This window comes from Mustela lutreola, chromosome 9, assembly GCF_030435805.1.
Source record: "Mustela lutreola isolate mMusLut2 chromosome 9, mMusLut2.pri, whole genome shotgun sequence".
Lineage (NCBI taxonomy): Eukaryota > Metazoa > Chordata > Mammalia > Carnivora > Mustelidae > Mustela > Mustela lutreola.
In genome coordinates this window covers 31,079,004-31,101,291 of record NC_081298.1, presented here as the reverse complement: position 1 = coordinate 31,101,291, position 22,288 = coordinate 31,079,004, and the positions used below count along the sequence as shown (strand labels likewise).

General features: G+C 46.9%; 1 protein-coding gene across 1 annotated transcript in view; it reads right to left on the bottom strand.

The window, feature by feature from the left end:
• Positions 1-712: 712 nt before the first annotated feature.
• Positions 713-22,288, bottom strand: part of CDS2 (CDP-diacylglycerol synthase 2) — a 68,272-nt gene continuing 46,696 nt past the window's right edge. Inside the window, exons 3-13 of the mRNA XM_059133885.1 lie at positions 21,404-21,500; positions 20,551-20,648; positions 18,489-18,628; positions 16,650-16,708; positions 15,711-15,793; positions 13,713-13,800; positions 13,100-13,168; positions 12,045-12,197; positions 9,780-9,899; positions 8,714-8,817; positions 713-8,453 (exon numbers count right to left, since the gene is read on the bottom strand). Of these exons, the coding sequence (XP_058989868.1) occupies positions 8,321-8,453; positions 8,714-8,817; positions 9,780-9,899; positions 12,045-12,197; positions 13,100-13,168; positions 13,713-13,800; positions 15,711-15,793; positions 16,650-16,708; positions 18,489-18,628; positions 20,551-20,648; positions 21,404-21,500 (1,144 nt within the window). The 3' untranslated portion in view covers positions 713-8,320. The remainder of the gene's footprint in view (positions 8,454-8,713; positions 8,818-9,779; positions 9,900-12,044; positions 12,198-13,099; positions 13,169-13,712; positions 13,801-15,710; positions 15,794-16,649; positions 16,709-18,488; positions 18,629-20,550; positions 20,649-21,403; positions 21,501-22,288) is intronic.

Below are 22,288 nucleotides of genomic sequence, written 5' to 3'. Positions count from 1 at the left end.
AGAGAATAGGGCCCAGGTGTGGGGTCAGAGGTTACAGACTGGGGAACTCATAAACAAGCCTGGACTTGGCCCTCAGGCCGCAGGAGGGCTTCAGCGGAGAACTCTTGCCCCAGACGAACAGGAAGGGTTGGGACGGCAGAGGGAGCCAGGCTGTGGAGAGCCCGCAGGCAGGCAGGATGAAGGTAGGACGGGCAGGCTGTGCTCACGGACGAGATGGCCCCCAGGTACCAGCCGTGGAACACAACTCTGTGGGACACAACACTGGACTGGGGCACGTGTGGGTCAAGGGCCAAGGTCTGGGTTTGGTTGTGCAAAGTCCATATGAAGAGACTTCACAGCCTATGTGGGTTAGGGATGTGCACTTGGGAATCGTGGAGGTGAGTGTGGTCATTGGAGCCCTGGGAGTGGGTCAGAACACAGGACAGAGTTCGGTGTTGGGGACAAGAGAGCCTTGGGCAGAGTGCCACGGTCTGAGGGACTGACAGGTGGAAGGAGATACTCAGAAAAGTGGCAGAGGAGGAAGAGTTAGGGAAGCAGAAGGAAAGCCAAGAGAGGAGGTTGCGAAGGCCAAGGGCTGTGTCTCCAGAAGCAGGCAGGGGTCGGCAGCATTCTGGGAAAGGATGCTGGCTCCACACAAACCACCCCCTTCTCAAGCCAAGCCCGTGTGCGCCTTCAAAAGGCACTCCTCCCCCAGCAGAAACCACGAGCAACACAGAATTTAATAGATGTTTATTTGTGTAACAGGAACATTCAGGTATATAAATAAGGTAAATATTTCCCAATCTACAATATAGGATGTTCTGGAACTGCGCTGAAAAAGCATCTACATGTATTGTTCAACACAGATCAGATAGCACACAAAGGTCAGCTGTGGCGAATACACGCAGACTCTGTGAACCCCCACGTCGACTAAAGGGCACAGCACACACACACACACACACACACACACAACTGTGGAGGCCTTAGCGGCTGTCTGGTGGGCTCCACACACACCCAAGAGTGGCTCCAAGGTCCCCCACACCTGAGGGCCAGAAACCGAATGTCAGTACCCGGCTTATCCGTGTGGGTCCACTGAATCGCACCCCCCAGAGAAGGGGCAGAGAAACTGACCTCGAGGGGGCAGGGTCCATCCAGGCTAAGCTCTGGGTGGCAGACACAGGCGGTGATGGGCCCTAGGTGACTGCCTCACACTCCCCAGTGCGGGTGGGGAGGCCATTTCTGTGTGGGGCATCTTTCCCATTAAACAGATACTCGGAGCACACAGACCTGAGCAGGTCCACAGCTGCGCCCGACTCACCCAACAACACAGAGCTCCCAGGGCTCCAAGAGGGAGCCTCTTACCTCGCCCACTTTGGTTTTCCCTCCCTCTTTTGGAAAATATTAAACATCAATAAAAATTAAAATTTGGTATCAGCATCAGCTCCAGAAGATAATCCATAATCCACGAGCTTTGAATCTTCCTGGATGGGCTTCTGAGCCCTGTTTCTGGTCCCCACACCTATAAAACACAGTGCTGGCCTCTGTCCGTCTGTCCTCAGCTGTGGGGCTCCTGGCCTCTCCTTTGCCCCCACAGCTCCTCAGCGGTCTTCTGGCTGGAAACCTCCCCTCTCTGCATCCTGTCCTGACTTGTTCTCTTGGGTCCAAGTCCTTTAGTTTTATCGGCCCTGATGTCTGCTCAGCCCTTTCTCTTTCTAGCCAGGTCCCAGACACCCAGCCAGTGGGACATAAGGTAGCAACACAATGCTCTGTGTATGAAAACGAAGCAGCACACCGAGGACACTCTCAGAAAAACATGTATGTACATTCTGTCCACTAGAAAATATTCTTAACTCCCTTCCGATTCTGGCGTTTCCAGGCACCAAGGCAGCAAGCCCAGTCTAGGAACCGAATGGAGGTGAGAAGCAGACGTGTTCCAGGAGCCAAGGACAAAAACAGCAACGGGGATGAGATCAGAGACACAATTTCACTTGGAACAGAATCACAGGTGGCCAAACCACGTAAACCCCTAGAGCACTATACACAGGAAAAGGCTGCAAGGAGCCAGGCCCTGCCTAATGCCTGGGAGACCAACACAGGGCCATCGACAGCCCAACTGGGTCCTCATCCCCAGTTGAGAGGACAACTTCTCTACAGACAGAAAGCAGCCTGCGTCCATCAGACTCAACAGTAAGGGAAGAAGTGCCAGGCCTGGCAAATGCTGGTCCAGAAGGGCATGAGAGCAGGCCAAGATCAGCCTGTCGCAGCAGCTGCTTACTGAACTCTTCCACAACCTTCTCCTGATTCCTGTCATAGCCAGTACTTCATTATTCAACTGAAGGGGAGAAACCATTCTTTAAATACAATGGGCCTTTGAGTCTGGTCTTCTTTCCCCACCAACACCCAGGAAACAGTCCATGTTCAATCGGTAGTTCTGTTATCACTAGTCCATTGGTTTGAGAATTTCGTGGATTCTGTCAACAAGATTCCTCCAAAGCAAAGAAGCCTCCACCTCACACCCATGCCCTCCCCAAGTCCCCATCTCTACTCAGAAAACCAAGTGAAAAGATTTTTTGCACAATCTAGTGCCTATTCCCCTTCATTCACCACACACCCATCTGATCCTTTAAACTAGCTCGATTCTAGCTAACCCAGACTCCAAGAGAAACACCCCACACCATCTGTCCTCAAGAGGTCACCTGCTTCTAGCCCGTTAGTACTTGTAAGGAAGCTCGAAACACAAGGCCCCTGTCTGGCGATGTGAGGGTGCGGGCAGAGCTTTTAGGCTTTCTGTCACTGCTATAATCTGCCACACAGAAGGCTTCTCTTTTCCCCCACTGAGAGGTCCCCCCACACAGGGAACAACTGCAGGCCCCTGAGCTGTGTGCAAAGGGCATAGTCCTTGGGCAGAAGAAAACAGGGTCCATGGTGACTCACAGGCCCTCCCCTCTCATGGAGCAGAGGCACCAACAGGGAGGAAGTAAGGGCCTCCTTCTCCAAGGAAAGTCCACACCAGGGGCAACAGGAAGTGGGCAAGACCTCAAGGAAACCATTCCAACTAAGAGTGGACAATTTCTGACCATCCTTATGGCCATTTAGAAGGCCAGCCTGATAAAAGGAAAGAGAAGTGTGATGCACCCAGACACTGGAGGTGGGTGTGAAGGTTGGATAACTTCTCTCAAAATCTTTTAGACTGTGAACACCCAGGATGCGTGCTGGGCAGTAACAGTGCAGTGACTAAGAATCTAGTCTCTGGCATTACATCAACTAGGTTCAATTTACTCGCTGAGTTCAACAAAAATAACTACCATTTATTGAAGGCTTACTATGTGCCAGACACTATGCTAAATGCTTACATGCGTTATCTCCTAAAAACCCTCACAACATTCCCACGAGGGAGGTGCAACTCTCAGACCCCACCAGTTGGAGTTATACCCAGTAACCTGCCCAGACCTAGGGCTATTGGAGCCAGAAGTCTATCTCCTCAGCCACTGAGATCAGCCTGTCATGGTGCCTCAGTTTCCTTACCTATAAAATGGGGATAATACCTAATTAAAGGTTGTTTTCTGGATTAAAAGGGATAAGCCCTTAGCACTATACCTGGCACATATTAAGCACTATGACTATTATTGCAGTTATTATTAACAAACACACTGTTGGCATCTTACTGGCTCAAGAATAAAAAGGAGCTTCAGCAGAAAGGTATTTGGTGGAGAGAGGGACGGAACGGGACAGAGTCTTCAAATGGCCAACAGATTTGAAACCCACTGGCCATAAGGTCCTAGATGTCACCTATTCTGCCCCCAGTCTCATAAATCACCCACATGTTCTACAAACCCTAACATTTCAGCATCCAAAGTATACCTCCCAAACGGCCTTCACAGCTATGATCTCTTTGCCCTCGAAAACAGTTTACATACAAACCAGCGACTCAGTCAGGAGACAGCCCCAGGGAAGAATAGCCTCTACCCTTCTGAGAGCCCAGATAAGTAAGGTCACTGCTGGTCAGCCTGAAAAGGGGAGGGTGGCAGGGCAGAGCCAGGAGGAACAGAAAGACAGGGCCACCATCCAGTGGTACAAGCAGTCAGCAGCTGGGACTCCATTCGTTACTGAGAAGAGGGCCGCCTTCTGCAAGGATGTGGGTGAGCAGAGTCTGGGACTAAGAGGAGGTGGGCCTGGAAGAGACCTTTCACTCATTATCACTTGGCCCAAAGGGCAGCACCCTCTGCAGGTCAAGCCATCAGATCCTCACCCAACAAGGGAAACCAAGTCAGGTAGTGGGAGTAGCAAATGTTTTCAAAAACTAGAAACTGGGCAACTGTGTGGACAGCAATCGAGGGAAAGAGAAATTCATTTTGACCATGACAAGGACAGAATGAGACTCTGCCCAAGAGTTAGCCGGTCTGCGGGAAGCCAATGGTTTTTTCCAGCTGTTCCTTTGGGGTCCCTGCTGCAGACAAGCACAGTGAGTCTGCAAATGGTTTACCGTCCTGTGATGTCTACACAGCCACCTGGACATCCTCCTCTTAGCTCTTCCCACCCACTTTGGTGGGTCCAAGTGAAACCAACCCCCTCCCCACTCTACCTGCTACTCAGCACATCACTGCAATGGGAAAGGAAGGTGAGCACAGAGTTAGTCTGAAAGATCACCACGGTGCCAAAGACACTTCAGACACAAGAAGAGGTTCTGGCAAAGATAGACAACATCTGGTAGAGAAATGAAAAGCTACTTGCTTAGAAATGGACCTGGGCAGGCTCCTTACAGAGCAAGGCCATTGCTGAGTTTTCTGAGCAGTGACGCACTTTGCCCTGAGTCATTCACATCCCGCCCCCGCCGTCTCCCATCAACATCAGGGGTGCTCTGGGCCAGCTGCGGACTCACGGACACTTGGAAGATCTGAACTCAAGGATCCATTCGTATCAGCCTCTAGCCAACTCAGCAACTAGCTTACTCAAATCAGGGTCTGTTTAATCTCCTTTAAAATAGGGTATACAGAAAGATTCCAAAAATATGTCAAGTTACAGGAGAAGAAGCACAGTGGGGAAAAATAAATAAATACCACAAAAATGGCTCCTAAGTCCACCTGTGTATGATGAAATACATTTCACCCCTTCTAAAAGTGAAAGAGATACTAACTTCAGACATACATTATCGACTTAGAAATACAGAATATAGAAAATACTAAGAGTAAATACATTTTAAATATAATTATACTATAGCTACTAATATGCTCAGAATATGAAATAGGCAAAAAATAATAAACACAAACAAGACCCAAGCTGCCTTAGGGGGTTTCACTCTCAGAAGCAAAACATATATGTGACTTTCTCAATGCTGAGGCAATGCAGTGAAAGGGGTGGCAAGTGCTCATAAGGGGAAAAGACTCGGGTATCCCCTGAGCAGTCCCCAGGGAGGACACTCTGTAGATGCTCCCTGGTTTCCATGACAACCTTGCTCCTCAGCTCCCTCCCTAAGCTCCATCCTGGGGCACAGGTCCACCAGATGCTGAATTCCTGGCACACTGACCACCACTTTCACAAAAGCAAGTGGGGCTAGGGATGAACCCAGTCCCTGTGAGCAGAGTGCAAGGTAGAGTGAGGCTTGCCTCTGCCACGTGACCCTGGGGAAGGCTCCCTCTGCTCTGGGCCTCTACGTCCTCAGCCACAAGGTGCTTGGGACTCCCACCTGAGGCGCCTTAGGGGGCCGCTGTGAGAAAGTGGAAGATTCAGAGCAGAAAACAAAAGTCTCTAAACCAGGACTGCAGGATATTTATGATGCAATAACAAGTGGGAAACATCACACCACACATGGGAGGGAGACGCGGAAGTCACAAGGGAGAGCACACAGTTTCTGTCACATTTTATTTCTCACACACAAACAAGTGGATCTGAAGCAAGTTATGCCATTCATGAAGACCTGCACAGGGGTATGTTAAAATAGTCTCTAGCAATCTTGTTTATATGGTGAAATACCTCAATAAATGGGAGAAAGAAAAACACTGTGTATAGACAGAGACAGACACAGGTGGCTTTGCTTGCCTGGCTACTAGGCTAGGAAATTCCTCTTCCTTGACCAGAAAGCATGTGCGGAAAATAGAAGATAAAACCGAAGCTGACCTTCTGGACTTCCTGCGAAGAGCTCTTGTGAGCATCCAGCTTCAGTTTCCCAGGACGCCAGAGGCCCCCTCAGCAACCACCGCCTTCCACAAAGGATTGTGCCAGGCACGCCGATCCCAACGATGCCCCTATTCAAGGGCTGCTGGGCCCCAGGCACCAAGGCGCCCACTGCAGGCCCACAATAAGGTGACAGAGACAACCCCTTCTGTCTCTGGTTTTAGGAACCAAGTCCATTCTTCAATGTGAAAACTACATTTGTTACTAATGACCTCCACTGTTTAAGATTGGTTGGTAAGATACTGATTCATCTCAAAGACAAGCATTTAGAAACGGCCAGAAAGCTCTTGCTGTTTGTGTGCCCAGGACACAACTTGATACCCACAAGTAGCCTCTGGTGACACGAACTTGCTCAGTCAGAATCACGGAATACTGAATTAAGGGAGTGCTCAGAACACGAGGACCCAGAGAGGGATGTGTCCTGCCCAGGGTCACCCGGGCAGAATGGAAACCCCACACAAAAACACACTTTGTTTTTAAGGGGCCCTCAGCCCTGAACCAGGAAAGCCACATGTTGAAACGGAAGTACAAGCTCAGACGGGGAAAGCTGCTTCAATGTTGCACTCGTGGGGAGACCCAGGCAGTGACCTTGAGCTGCCATGTCAACAAGGGCCTGCCGCCCTGTGCCCGCACATGGCAGTGAGCTGAGCTGACTCACTCAAAGCTGAGTGAGCTTTCAAGGACGACTAACGAAAATAGAAACAGAATGAAACAGTAGCAGACTAAGGTGCTGAAGCAAGTCACCGCACCCTCAATTGGCAAGGAGAACCAGCATGGCACGGAATAACTGAACACAGATGGGCACCAGTTCTCTTTCCTATCCTCCCCTGCTTGTTGACCTAACAAAGAACTTGTCTCCCTAAAGTCAACATCACTCCTATCAGAAGGCGGGGGTGGGGTGGGGGGGAATCACAGTTTAAAAGAAAAAAAGGTCCCTCAATAAAATACGAACCACATTTAAACTGGTCACATTTCATATATATATATATATATATATTTATATATATATATATATAAAGTGTGCATGTAATCTTCAGAACAGTCACACCTCTATACCTCTAATCAGGTTAGGTTTCCAGAGTTGTAAGCAGGATTTTGTGGTTGCAGTGAAGAAGTCATGGTACAACTGAAATCACTGTAAGAAGTAAGTGATTTTTTTAAACACACACACAGGTACACACTTGCCTTTAGAGTAGTATATACACAACACAGCAGCTACAAGGGTGGTCTGTCAGGCAAAGGGCACGTGAACGAGAAACCCCCTGCTCCCTGCCTAACAGGAGAGCCCCCAGGAGGGATTCAGCAGCAACAAGTCTACAGCACAAAGATGAAAGGCATCGGCCCTGAAAAGACACAGTTAGCCGAAATGCCCAAGAGGAGCCACGTGAGCCGACCACCTGGGAAGGGCTCGTGACCGCACGTTCTACCCCATACACTCAAAATATTACAGTGTACTTTTTCGGACTATTATAAATAATTTCTCGTGCTTCCTGAAAAAAAATATTGAAGCCTTCTTTCAGTCTGCGATGAAGTAAGGTTAACCCAGGTCATAAAGCAGAGCTCACGCCCTACAGGATCTTGCGGGTAGAATGTTTATCTAATTAAACAGTCTTTGTCCCTCCAGACAGAAGGCAATTGTCCCGTCGCTTCAGGGCAGGGATTCTCGAGAGGCCCAGGTGAAAGCTCTCCGCAGCAAAGACATCCCCAAAGACATCCAAGCCGTGCGCCTCTTTGCAGCTGGGGGGCAGCTACAAGGGCAGGCCGGGGGCAGGGGAGGGGCCCTGAACTGGTCAGCCACAGATAAACATCCGCTCCCTCCCTGAAGGAGCCCGGCAACAGAAACTCTAGCTTGGGAGCAAGAAGCACCAAGCAGATGCAGCCCAGGTGGGCAACACTGTCTTCCAGGTTAAAACTTCTGTTTAAAAAGCCTGAAAGGTCTGACCCCGGTGATTTCTTTCCAACTCAGAGCTGTAGTTTACCCACGACCCAAATCATAAGCACATAGACTGTATATACAGATTGTTCTGAAAACCCACAAATAAAAAATGCTCTACAAAAAAAAAAAAAGACAGTGAGTTGAAGCCTTGTCATCGACTGAGTCACACCAGGGAGGCTTTGCCTTCCCCTAGCCCCTCGCTCACTTGCTCCTGCCGTCTTGGGCCTGGGGCTGCTACTCATCCTCCACGGCAGCTGTCAGCACCCCCTTGTCGGCCAGGTGAGATCTGAGGGTGTTGAAGATATGTAGCTGCTGGTCCGGACGCAGGGTCAGGAACTGCTGAATCAGCTTGCTTGGGTTGGGGCCCCTGGAAGAGAATGTGAGGAAACAGCGCTGAGCGGAGGTCCAGCAGTTTCTGGGGCCTGATTATTCAAACAGCTGCTATTCCCGCTGGATTCCCTATTTGTGGAGGGCAGGGGGACCCTCAGAGAACCCAGAGAGAGTAGCAACTGAAAACCGCATTCATGTTTGGGATGCATTTCCCTCCCACTGATTTGTAGCTACACTTCTAGAATTTCACCACATTCAGAATCCCACCAACTTGGTCCAGATGGAAAGGCACTGTACCTGATAAAACTGGCAATGTACACATTAACAAAGGTGGCCATCAGGTACTGGCAGTCAAAGCGATCCATGATGCCTCCGTGGCCAGGAATGGTGTTGGCGAAGTCCTGTTAAAGGAAGGGGCAAGACTGGTGAACCTGGGGAGGCCAACCCCAAACCCTGGCCTACTGTCCCACCTCTGAGCCCAGCTACTGTCCTGAGTAGCTAAGGGCAACAGAAAGTAAGAAGTATTGGTTCAAATGCTGAGGGTATAATAGGACAGAGTCTTATGATATAATGTTTCTTATGAAGAAAGATACAAGATATATGAACAAATACACTGAAAATCAAACTACAGCTGACCCTTGAACAACAGGGGTTTGAACTACACGGGTCCACCTATACATGAATTTTTTTCAGTAAATACAGTACATTGATGTGAATGCATTTTCTCTTCTTTCAAATTTTCTTAATCACATTTTTTTCCCTCTAGCTTACTTTATTGTAAGAATACAGTCTATAATATGTATGATATACAAAATAAGTGTTAATCAACTGTTATCAGTAATTCTTCTGGTCAGCAGTTATATGTGAATTTTCTGCTGCGTGGGAGGATGGGGACAAGAGGGAGGGATCAGTGCCTCTAACCCCTGTGTTGTTCAAGGGCCAACTATGATGAATTTTCTTGGAAACAATGTTGTTATTATTGTTTTTTGGAGAGAGAGAGAGAGAGAGAGCGCATGTGGGGAGGGGGTGGCCAAAGAGCAGAGAAAGAATCTTAAAAGGACTCCATGCCCAGTGCCAAGACTGATGTGGGGCTTGATCTCAGGACCTTGAGATCATGACCTGAGCTGAAATCAAGAGTTAGACACTTAACCAAATGAGTCACCCAGGTGCCCCGGAAACAATGTACTTTAAATTTACCAGCCTAAATCCCACCCATGGGTGAAGAGGAGCACACATTAACAGTCTGGTTTATAGCTTGGTATTTACAGCTCAGAATTTTGAAGGAGAGGGTAGTGGATGGGGTGGGACAGGAGGAGACCAGGCTGGGAGACAATGAGAGAAACAAAAAAGAGGGTTTTCCTACTTTGATTTTAAAGGCTCGTTTGAATCCACTTGCAAAGAACCCTCCGAAGGGGCCAATGAGCGAGGCGAACGTGGAGAGGGCAATGCTGTGGATCTGGAAGGGGTACATCCAGACTGTTGTCTAAGAAGGATAAATGAAATCAGTCAAGATGCCTTGTTAACACAAGTGAGTCTTTATGAAATGAACTCTATTTTCCCTCCAAATACAAAAATTAGTAAGAAAACTGGATTTTGTCTGTAACTCTCTAGTGCTCAGCCTAATAGAGGACATTCAGTATCATGCATTCAGTCTGTTGCAGTATGATGTTTTAATTGAACTATGTGAAGAAAATTCAGCCTCATACAAATTAAGTGGCTGAAAAAAGGAAGAGTACTTTATTTTTTTTAAAGATTTTATTTATTTATTTGACAGAGATCACAACTTGGCAGAGAAGCAGGCAGAGAGAGAGGAGGAAGCAGGCTCCCTGCTGAGCAGAGAGCCCGATTCGGGGCTCGATCCCAGGACCCTGGGATCGTGACCTGAGCCCAAGGCAGAGGCTTTAGCTCACTGAGCCACCGAGGCGCCCCAAGGAAGAGTATTTTAGATAATTATGGGTATTCTTCTCTGACACTACACCAGAACTTGACAAGTGGTAGTTTCTTAAGAATTTGGTGCAGTGTGGAATTTGAAATCCTACAAATGAACTTTCTGTGCTCTTAACATTAAAATCCATTAACCTGTTTTGCACTTTGAATGGATCTTTGACCCACACCTGACAGTTCTAACACCACGCACTGGCCATTTAGAAAACGAAAGTTCGGGCGCCTGGGTGGCTCAGTGGGTTGGGCCGCTGCCTTCGGCTCAGGTCATGATCTCAGGGTCCTGGGATCGAGGCCCGCATCGGGCTCTCTGCTCAGCAGGGAGCCTGCTTCCCTCTCTCTCTCTCTGCCTGCCTCTCCATCTACTTGTGATTTCTCTCTGTCAAATAAATAAATAAAATCTTTAAAAAAAAAAAAAGAAAAAAAAAAAAGAAAACGAAAGTTCACCGAATTATGTAAGTCTTCCAAGTGTAGACAGTTTGCTATATGCAATGTCAAAACATCGTTATGTTAAAATCACTATAAAAATCACACACACCCAAAAATCACTGCAGCTCTCATCCACAAAGCTTTGAAGTATCAGGAAGCTGTCAAACTCCGAGGACAGGTACATGCTTTCCAAAATATTAATTTTCACTTGGAATCCAAATTCTATCATCAGTAACAATCACTGTCAGGGGTTTTCCTTGAAGTGACAGGCTCACTTGATTCATTTTCAAGAAAAATGTTATCAAATACACAAGGCTGAAACACTAGAGTTTGTCAGTTCTTTTCAAGTAAAAAGTATGTCCCTATTAAAAAAAAGCAGCTAGCTCAGCTCAAACAGGTACATGCGCACTTTCCTTTAGGTAAGCACCGGACTGCCATATTTAGCAGAAATGTTCTAGGCATAGTTTCCATTTGGGTACACAAGAGTATAGACAGGTATGTATTCAAGGGTCAGAATATAATAAAATGAACCACATTACGTTTTCATCAAAGACATTCTTGAGAAGAGCTGGCTTATTCTAACTGCGAGTGTGTGGCATGAAGAATCCCATGACTTAGTCCAGTTTCCTGCCACTGCCTTCACTTGTGCTAGAGCATTAGTGAGCTTACCCACCACTGCTTTTGCACCATTCACAGCAAATGTCAACAAAGTAAAAACAGGCAAATAATGTCATATTATTTTTTATAATCTTTTTTTTTTTTTTTAAGATTTTATTTATTTATTTGACAGAGAGAAATCACAAGTAGTTGGAGAGGCAGGCAGAGAGAGAGAGAGGGAAGCAGGCTCCCCGCTGAGCAGAGAGCCCGATGCGGGACTTGATCCCAGGACCCCGAGATCATGACCTGAGCCGAAGGCAGCGGCTTAACCCACTGAGCCACCCAGGCGCCCCAATGTCATATTATTATTATGAAAATAACTGACCTCACAGGCCCCCTGAAAGGATCTCAGGGTTCCTTAGGGATCCACAGAGCACAGTTTGAGAACCACTGGTCTACATGAACTGAGGTGAGACTAAAGGTCTCCTTCTGCTCTCGCCCTTACCTGACTTGAACGAGTCTCCTCTATCCTGGGCCCTGGCATTGTGGAGGGAGGAAGCTAAGCTTTTTCTGAGGGAGTGGCAGTGGTGGAGAGAGGGCTCTCTCTCTCTGTAGTCACTACCTAACCAAGGATAGCTTGCCCGATGTGAGTGGCACATACCAAGCCAATGACCGACTGGATCACCTCAGGAATGCTGTACTCCTGCAGACGGAAGAGGTCAGAGGGCTCACAGTCCACAGTGAAGCTGTTGGTGTCATTGTTGTATTCCACGGGGCAGACAAAGCATCTGTACCCGGACATCACATAGGACAGCTGAGGATGAAAAGCAGAGTCGGGCAGAAGAGACGAGGCCCAGCCAGCCCACCTAGGCCCCACACATGGGGCTTGGCTGTCCCCCTCACAGTGCCTAGGACCCTGCTAACTGTGAGCTGGGTACTAAATCAGAGGTTCATGCTTCCCCACAGGTGTATTCTGCCTGAATTTGGAAAAGGATTTGAAAACAGGTACATGGCCTGCTGAGGCTTTACACAGAATTGCCTGAACACCTAGGTCAAAATCCATGAAAGACCTGAAGGAATTTGGGCAAAGAACTACAAGAAGATTCTCCCCAGTTAGGGGAGCTATGGTCCCTTTTCCTCAGGATCCCTTAATTTCATTTGAACTGGAGGCAGGATGTCAGGGAGTGGTACAGTGAGAAACAGCCAGCCTGGAGGAAGAAGGTGGAGGAGCAATGAAGAAAGGGAATCAGTACTGGAGGACAGCTAGACACCCCTGAAAAAGGAGAGAGGCTGGGCTGATGGTCAGAAGCAGGGTTAGGGCGGGAAGATCATCCTCCTCCCACAGGATGCACATGGGAGAGAACCTCGGCCAAAGCGGCAGAGCCCGCCTCCTCCCTTACTCTCAGCTGCCAGTCACTCAACCTTGAAATATCAAAAGGGTGGACAAGAACACTACCTGCTGGGCATCGCATGCCTCGGCCCGAGGGGAGTGCAGGCACACATGGCCCCGCCCCTCAGCTACCAAGACCCTGTTTGAGAACTGGCATGGGGCTAGTTACAGAGAGTGCCATACTCACGCCCCTCAGGGGCAAGGTTACCGTGCAGCAGGACAGAGTCCTGGGCCTCAGGAAACAAGCTCTCTAGCCCTGGACAAGCTCTGAGGGAGGGTGGGAGGTCTCTGTCCACTCCCCCACCCAGCAGCAGACCACCACCTACCAGAAGGCCAAACACCACAGTAGCAAAGAAGCCCCCAATGAAGCCTTCCCAGGTCTTCTTCGGGGACAGCTACAGACAGAAAGCAAACTCTTAACAAAGGGCATTTTGATAACTGGCTTTGAGAACAATGATTACTTATTTAAAACCTTCCTACTATAAGAAACAAAACAAAACAAAACAAAAACCCCACCTCATTCTGTTAACCTCCTTCCCTTCTAAAACAACCCCTGCCTGCTCTCCTTGTTCCTGGCCTGATACCCCTCAGTTTCTGTCTGTCCCAGTTTATATATATATATATTTTTTAATATATTTTTAAAATATATTTTATATTATATATAAATATAATTAAATGACAACACGCAAATTCCGATCAAAGTCCCAAAAATGTGTCTATATAATCTAGAAGATATTTTCTCTGTTAGCTCTTTTTTTCTCTATGAATAGTCATCTTCCTTTGGCTTTTCTCCTGAAACTAAGTTTTTGCCAGCCTTTCTCCAGGACGACATGAAGACATTCATACAAGCTAGACTTCTTCTGCCCCAAGCTGATCTACTCTACAAAAAGGACCACCCTTCCCTCACAGTGGTATTTCATGTTAGGGTGACCCATTTACCTTGATGAGTGGGGTCCGACCGAAGAAGAAGCCAAACATATAGGCCATAATGTCATTACAGATCACACAAGAGATGGGGACAATGAACCTAGAGAATAAACCAAAGTGAAAACCAACTCTCCCCAGATGACAGTACCTCAGAGGTCTACAAAACAATGCCATTCATCAACTCCAGGAAAAAAATAACCCGTTAAGTACTTGTCATCCATGAAGGAATAAGCTAGAAAGAAAGAAAATACCAGACAAGCTATACCTAGTACCTGGCACACAGCAGACATTCCAATCTTTACCAAATGGCTCCCGAGTAAATGGAGGTGGGATTCTATAAAATGTCATGTGTTCCTTTTTTGTTATGAAGTAATATATGCACGTGGTAATACAAATTTGAACTGTAAAGAAGAGAAAGTTTTCCTTGTTTCCCCATCCCTATCTCCATTCCCCCCAAATAACTACTTTTACTCATTCCTGACTACTTCGTGTCTATTTCATAATTTATCTAGGTGAACGGTTTATGACTAGCTCTCAGGAGCACTCCCTCTCCCTAGGGCTACGCTGAGCACAGAACCACAACTCACAGATCTAGCTATCTTTTCGAGCTCCCGCGCCCCCCTCCTCACCTGCTGATCCCCACTATGACAAAGGAGGCCATTTCCACATTTGTATCCTTCTGCTCTCCCCCCCTCTCCACTCCCTGACCATCATGTTTTTCAAATGTCCTCTATTTAAAGTTCTGTATTTAACATAATATACGTAAATCTCTGACTTCCTAGCCCATCAACTAGAGGCAATATCTTCTGTTTGTTAAGGGAGCATCTGTATCCTCACAACTCCGCCCAGTATTTACTTCGTCCAGGCTTCTTGCACATATCCTCTGCTCTTCATATTTTCTATACCTACAGTTAAATCCTGTAGGTAAAGCTGAAAACCAATAACCAGAGATTTTAATATGATTCACTGTAGAAACAAATGGCATGTTTGGCCCTAAAGATAAGGACTTATCAGAAGCCATTCTTTAGAATTACCTAACAAAAACTGAAAGGGGAAAATCGCGAGCCTCCCCAGATCATTATTACCATTGTTTTAAACATGGTAAGACCAGCATTTATATGAGCTAGTCTCTGTTCCAAGCACTTTACATATATTTACTAATTTATTCCTCAGGAGGTGAATATTACTATACCCTCATTCTGAGATCTGGAAACAGAGCACAGTTTGGGGTCTTAAGCACAACACTTCAGTACCTCTTATATAAACGAGGATATGCCTTTGCCTTTCACCAAAATCATCCGGCTTTCTCAGCCTGCTGATTTCCATAAATGTTGACAGATTTCCTACTGAAACCATTGCATTTCTGGAATAAAATCTACTAAGTAATGAGTACATGGTGCTTTTGACACATTGCCGGATTCTATTTACCAATATGTACAATGGTTTATCTGTAATCATTAGAGAAATCAGTTTAACATTCTTCTTTCTGCCTCCCCAAGCTTATCAGCTTTAGTATGAAGGGGTAGATAAAACTCTGCTATTATCATTGGTTGTTTTCTTCCCAGGTATGGATTCTTAGATAATTTTCAAAGATCTTTAACAGTTAGTGATCTTTCAAGTTTTCTTCTTCATGACTGTTGGTAGTTTACATTTTACCAGATCACGACATTTTCCTTTAGTTTTTTAAATCTGTTGTTATAGGGTTGCATTGTCTTTGATTCTTTAATTATCCATGTACTTGTTAGTCTAGAATATCAGTTCTTAAAGCATAGGTCCTGACCAGCAGCATCACCTGGGAATGTACTAGTGATTCAAATTCTCATTACTGAATCTGCTGAGGCCTCAGGAGTGAGGCCCAGGGATCTGTTATAACCAGCCCCTGAATGGGATTTTGACGTAGCTCAAGGTGAGAACCCCTGGCTTAGAAGGTAAGCAGGGATTCTCAGTCTACCTGGACATGAGAAAAATTCACAAAATAAAAGGGAAATCTCCCTCCCTGACATCACTCACCAGATCATTCCTTCGAATAGGTTGTGGATAACAAGATGTGACTGAGTTACAACAATCAGTAATGTTACATGGGTCCAGCCAAACTGCAAAAGAAAATCAAGAATACATTTGACCTACCTGTTACCTTGAAAGGAACTTCAAATAACAGTCAATAACAAATAGAAATTGCTAAACTACAACAACAACAGAACAGGTAGAAAATATGTCTGCTTCTCTACCTGTCTTATTGGAAGTAAAAAGGTACAGAACAGGCATTTGGGATTAACGTTGCCCCCAGCTACAATTACTACCAAAAGTAGGGACCACAGGGCCCGCCAGTGAACAAGTCCTTCTATGCTCTGAAAGCCTGGGTACGTCTCATTTTCTCCATATATGTTGAGTGCTGGGATGCCTGGGTGGCTAAGTCAGTTAAGTACCTGCCTTTGGCTCAGGTCATGATTTCAGGGTCCTGGGATGGAGCCCCAGGTCGGGCTCCCTGCTCAGTGGGTGGGGACTCTACTTGTCCTTCTCCCTCTGCTGCCTCTCTTTCGCTCTCTCAAGTAAACAAATAAAATCTTAAGAAAATGTTACTTAGGACCCTTGCTTAGGCCCCTCAGTGAGGGGCTGCTTCCAAGTTGGGGGAGTGATGTAGCAGGTAGAGTATCTGTGGGCATTGCCTAAAGCTTCACCTTGAGCCACACTTGGACGCCACCTACAGGTCCTAGTGGAGAGGCTGCTGGGGGTGTAAGTTAACAGTGATTGGGTCTAGGTGGATGTAGAGCAGGGTAACTTAAATGGGAGATATCCCTTCATGCTCTAGGTTCTATGCACACAAAACAGACTGTGTTCCAGAGTTTTGATCTGTCACAGAAAGCATAGAGGCCTTGTGAGTTTCTGTAGAACTTCACTTAAGCCAAGAATTCACACACACACATGCACACACACACACATCTCGCTTACCATGTAGAACTGCAGTCGATAATGCTTCTTGACCAGACTCAGTACAAACATGCAGAACCCTAGTTTGAGAAGGAGAAAGGGCAAAATGAATCACACTCTGCATTATGTTTGTCCTAATCATTTCCTTTAGATGTGTTAAACGGTCTTCTGGCCAATTTCTTTGCAGCAGTTAAGCAATGCACAATTCCAAAGCCCAGGGGGAATAAACCTAGCTATTCCAGTAAGTGTCAGAAGCAAAAACAGACTCCTTCAAGACAATCAAAGGAAGGCAATATTTTTTTTAAATCTTGCAGACTACACTCAATTTAAAAGACTGTTCACCAGAGAGGAACATTTTGATCCTGGAGCAGGGGTCAAACAACAAAGGTTAGACCAGACACCAGTTTTCACAAATAAAATTTTACTGAAACACAGCCATACCTGTTTACATATTATCTGGGGTTCTCCTTTCATGCTCCAGGGCAGAACAGAAGAGTTGCAACAAAGAGCCTCTGGGCCCCAAAGCCTAAAATATTATCTAGACCTTTAAGAAAAAGTTTGCTGGGGGCACCTGGGTGGCTCAGTGGGGTTTGCTGGGTGGCTCTTCCTTCAACTCGGGTCATGATCTCAGGGTCCTAGGATCGAGCCCCGCATTGGGCTCTATGCTCAGCAGGGAGCCTGTTTCCCCACCCCCATCTGCATCTCTGCCTATTTGTGATCTCTCTCTCTATCAAATAAATAATAAATAAAAATCTTTAAAAATATATTTTTTTTTTAAAGAAAAAGGTGGCTGACCCCTGTCCTAAATTATAGGTTTGGCTAAGGGGGGCAGATCTCCCTAGCATGGAGTCAGAGCCTTGCATCTCTACACTGACCCACATGGTGGCAAAATAAAAATAAAAATAAATATAGACCTTAAGGCCCCTACACTCCTTCAGGAAAGAGAGAAACGCTTACCCAGAAGAGTGGCTGGGCACCTTAAACACAGCCCTGCCCAGAAGACGACACATGGCTATTCCAGACCCCTGGCCTTCCGCTATGGGGGGCTACTCTCAGGGCCTGAGGCACACTCTCAGACTATGCTCATCAGCAACAGACCCCCTTGGCGGTGGATTTTCTATTTTAATGGCCAGGGGCCATTCATGGAGCCAAGTATTGCTATCAAGCTCATCAAAAATAGGTCAGACTGAAATTTAGGTCAGAACAAATTTCTCCTGTGCCTCAAACTGGCTTTGAGGGCAACTATGAGAAACACGAGCATTAACACTTAACTCTCAAGTAGTACTGAGTTTAGATTGACACAGCACCCTTCTGTTTGTGAACTTTTAATGCATCTGATCAAATCCTCACAGTGCGTCTGCTGTTTTAGCTCCAGAGAACAAGAGACCCAAAGACTAAGCCCCAGCTCCTCCGAAGTCACAAAGTCTTTTTAAACCCAGTTGGGTAAAATCTCCACCACACTGCAGTGTCCCTCACGCAGCTTCTCAGGTGACTCCCCTAAAGACAGCTGCTGGGTTTTATACCCAAATTCCTGGGTGGTTTTTGTTTTGATCTCACCGCAGAATCTCTGCCAACAGGGGAGTCAAGACTGGACCGTGCTATGCTGCCCTCCCACAGAGGTTGGGACACAAGGACAGAAGGCAATGACTGCAGTCCCCACAGCCACACAAGGCCCTCAGTCCCACTTCTTAGTCAAGAGCTGCTATGACTCAGATTTAAGGCAGGGTCCTCAGCTCTGCAGCCTTGCACCGTCAAGCTTAACATCATCAAGACTGTGCAGGCACCAAGAAGTGCCCCAACCTCTACTCAGCAAACACAAACAAGACAAACCCAAGAACTGGTGAACTGCTGAATGCCTACCTATTAGGTAGAGAGTAAAGGAAATGAACCGGTGGTATTTACTGAGAATCCGCAAAGGCTCCTCTCTCTGGACCAGAGTGAAAAAGTAATCCGTCACTGTCTCACCATAGAAGAAGTAATTTACACACAGTAGAAAGTACCTGTAAAAGAAGACAGGTAACTGCTGTGGGGAGCACCTGTGGCCTCTCCTTTCCGGTGAGGCTGCCAGCAAAAACTCAGAGCAGCAGCCCGCGCGACCCCCACACCCTGCACCACCCACGGCAGCTTGCTGAGAACAAGCCAACCATGGTTCCCTGTTCACTGGGAACCCTGTGGCTGGGAAGTCCATCTGGAAATCTGTGGCAGCTTTCACTCACTCTCCATTTGTCACAAACTTGGGACTCAGCTTTTGCCCCTTTTGCAAAGTTACCATGCCTAATCTAAGAACACTCCCACCACAGGAGGACCTTCCAGAGCGTGGCTCATCCTGCTTCCCCATCCTATTTCCTCTCTTCTAGGACCCCCGCACACCTATCACAGTGGTTTACTCTGGCTTTGCCACCATTCGCTTCCCTCCTGTCTCCCACAGCCTGGGACATCCACTTCACTCACCCCGTTTTGTCACTCGTTGCTCAAATACCATTCTCTTCATAAAAGCCTGTACAACCTAACATGGTCTCTGGCTCCCCCATGTTTATTTCTATAGTATGTAGTATTTGGTCATTTCACTAAGCAATTAATTATTCTCGGTCTCAAAGTATCTGCCTCCCTGAAGCCTATCTCTGACACATCAGCCTTTCACCAGCATTAACTCTTCATGTGTGTATAACCTGCTTCCTCTACTGGAGCTCTGGGCAGGGGGCAGCCATGGCTCATATACCTTTAGAGCCTCGGCGGTTCTTCAGAGTATGGGAGCAAGCAGGCCTACTCCAAATACTCAGCCAGGTTCCTGAGGTAGGAAAGAGAGTGGAGGACTTCTCTCTGCCATGTTCTTTCTTTCTTTTTCTTTTTCTTTTTTTTTTTAATTGTAAAAGTTCAAGAACTCTCATATTGGATTTGTCTTCTGTTACATGAAAAACACTCCCTTTGGTCAGTGACCACAATCGAAAGTCAGACACCCTGAGTGTGTGATCAAAATTTAAAATACCACTTGCCAGCTCTAGAAGAGCCATGAAGAGACCTACACTTGAACCTGGGTGGCAGGCATAGGCCTGTGTGGAGACCATGAGGCAGCCTGCATGGCTGGCTGGTGGGGAAGCATCTCTAGGAAGGATGTGTCCAGCCCAAGTCTGTGCACGTCAGCTCCCTTGGTCATGACCACGTTGCTGAGGCATGAAACATTCCTTTCAGGCTGCTAAGTCATGGAACCAACCCTTGCATCCCAGCACAGAAGGTGAGAAGGGTCCATATTTGCCCCAAGTCCTCTCGGCACCACGCAGAGCTCTGCTCACGTGTCTCACAAGGACAGTGTGGCCAATACAGCAGAGTTTCAGATCAGAAAGGGACCTCAGACATCACCTGGGCTATAGGTTTTGATTCTGTTTCTGCTTGAAGGCAGCTGAGCCCTTTCCTATGAGAGAGGGACCAGAGCTTCTCTGAGGAGCCCAGATCCTCTGTATTCACGGTCACTCCTGCCCACCTGGCCCCTAAGGTACCTCTGTCCAAGGAATGAGGGTTCCAAAGCCAACGGACTCAGTCTCAACCATCTGTCTCAAGGACAAGGAAACCAAGTTCCAGAGACAGCAACACCAGCACAGACAACCTACAGAGGACTCTCATGGGATGCCGGGACATCAGAGCATAAAAAATATGCTGGTCTAGAGGTGGGGGCTGCTGTGCAACATCTGATAAATCCAAATACCAATGCAAACGTGCTCACAGACGCAGTCATGTAGAAGACTCCAGACCCCAGGCAACTACAAAACACTCCCCACAGGCCAGCCACATAAAATACTTGGGTCTTAAAGGGGCTATCTGAGTGGGAGGCCATCACTCCCCTCTATCCACCATGACTGTAAATACCTATAACAAAACGCTCGTCATCCAAATCCGTTCAGGGCCCCTGTGGGGCTAGAGGGCTTACCAGCTGAGGGTTCTGAACCAGGGCAGGTCATAGGAGTGGTAGACGTTGTAGCCAATAGTGATAATCTCATGGAAACACTTAATCTGAACACACATCACCTACAAGATAGAAAATAATCAGAGTATTTGCTAATTCCCCAGTTCTTACCATTTTTGGAAACAGAAACCCACACAGAGGTCATGGGCCTTGAAGAAAAACGATCATATTTAAGGATGTCAGTCCTACAGTGACTCTGCTCTCCTCCTCCTTTCCCACTTACTCCGCACCCCCTTGGCAGTGCAGTCCTTTGTGTCACACAGACTAGATCCAAGAAATAGGCCCCTCTGAAGCTTCAATTAACCTTTTACTTTTGTACTTCCCTGGACTCCATCAATCTCTTCCCCCTTTTGACTTTGAATGGAAATACCTGAAAATCCCCAACTGCTTTGCTCAGCAGTCAGCCACTAGTCATCTGACCCTGTCCGTGCCAGCAGGAAGACTAAGAGAGCAGTGCTGTGGACTGGGATTTTTTAAATCAAAGTCCTAAGCCCCACAGTGAGGCCCCAGGGAAACAAGAAACAAAACGGAGAGTCACATAGAGTCACAGCCAGGGTCACTGGCTAATCAAACGGCTGAAATAATAGTATCAACTTTTAAAATGAAGAGATATCTTTAACTACACACAACTGGCTGATGCCAACAGCCCTCCGGTTGGCTCCTGGAAGGGGAGCAGTGACAGTTCTAAGGCAGATGTGGTCTGAGGACCCAGGACTCCCACTGATTCCCAGAACCAACCCAATACCCTACACTTAAGATGATGGAGCCGTAGGAAAAACTGAAGGCAAAACCAAAAAGCATGCAAAGTGGCACTTACAATGATCATTAAAACCATTGGTCCCAGGTAAATGATGATGAAGAAAAATGCAATCATGGCCAAAGTCAGGATGCCTCTCACCCACCAGTTCTTCCATCTAAGAGGAGAAGGAGAAAACATGTTAGGAGCCGGGAAAGAAGCAAAGCACAAAGTCAAGGGGGATTGCTCTTTCCAGAAGGAGAGATCAATCCCTTCCTGCAGCGTACCTCCTTCCCGTTGACAGAGGTACTAGCCACATGCGGGCAAAAGCAGGGCCAACAGCCATCACCTCACCCACACCAAACTCAGCAGGTGCTCCAAGGTGTACAGAAAAATACTCCCAGCTTACTATTTTAACAAACGAATCTGGCAAAAGTCCCAAGGGAAATGTGGTGCCCACTTCTGTATTTACTTGGATGGCTTCTAGGGCTCTCTATCCAAAGAAAAACACTGCACATTTTTCCAGCAGCAAAATCCTGAATCACTCTGCTCCTGTATCTTTATAGTAAGAACAACATTCAACAACAGTAATAACAATCACAAAGATGCATCTGGCACTTTTATAAGGACTCAGCATATATTAATGCATTTAAGCCTCAACACTACTAACCCTTCCAGATAGGAAATGGATATACACAAATCATATAGCTGTGACGTGGTCCAACCGAGATTTGAATCCTAAAAGTCTGGCTCCAGAACCCAAGCCCTTGACCATTGCACGACACTACCTTTCAAAGAGACATATGTGTGCAAGACACACATAGCAACACCTTCAGATAATGTTTTGAGGTCTTAAAGTTTGCGTTTTTTAATCTGCCCACATAGCCAGTGTTGGAGGACCAGAGTCTCAAGGGACTAATATTTTAGCTCTGGATTCACCCAAGTTGAGATTTCTCAATTCTTCTG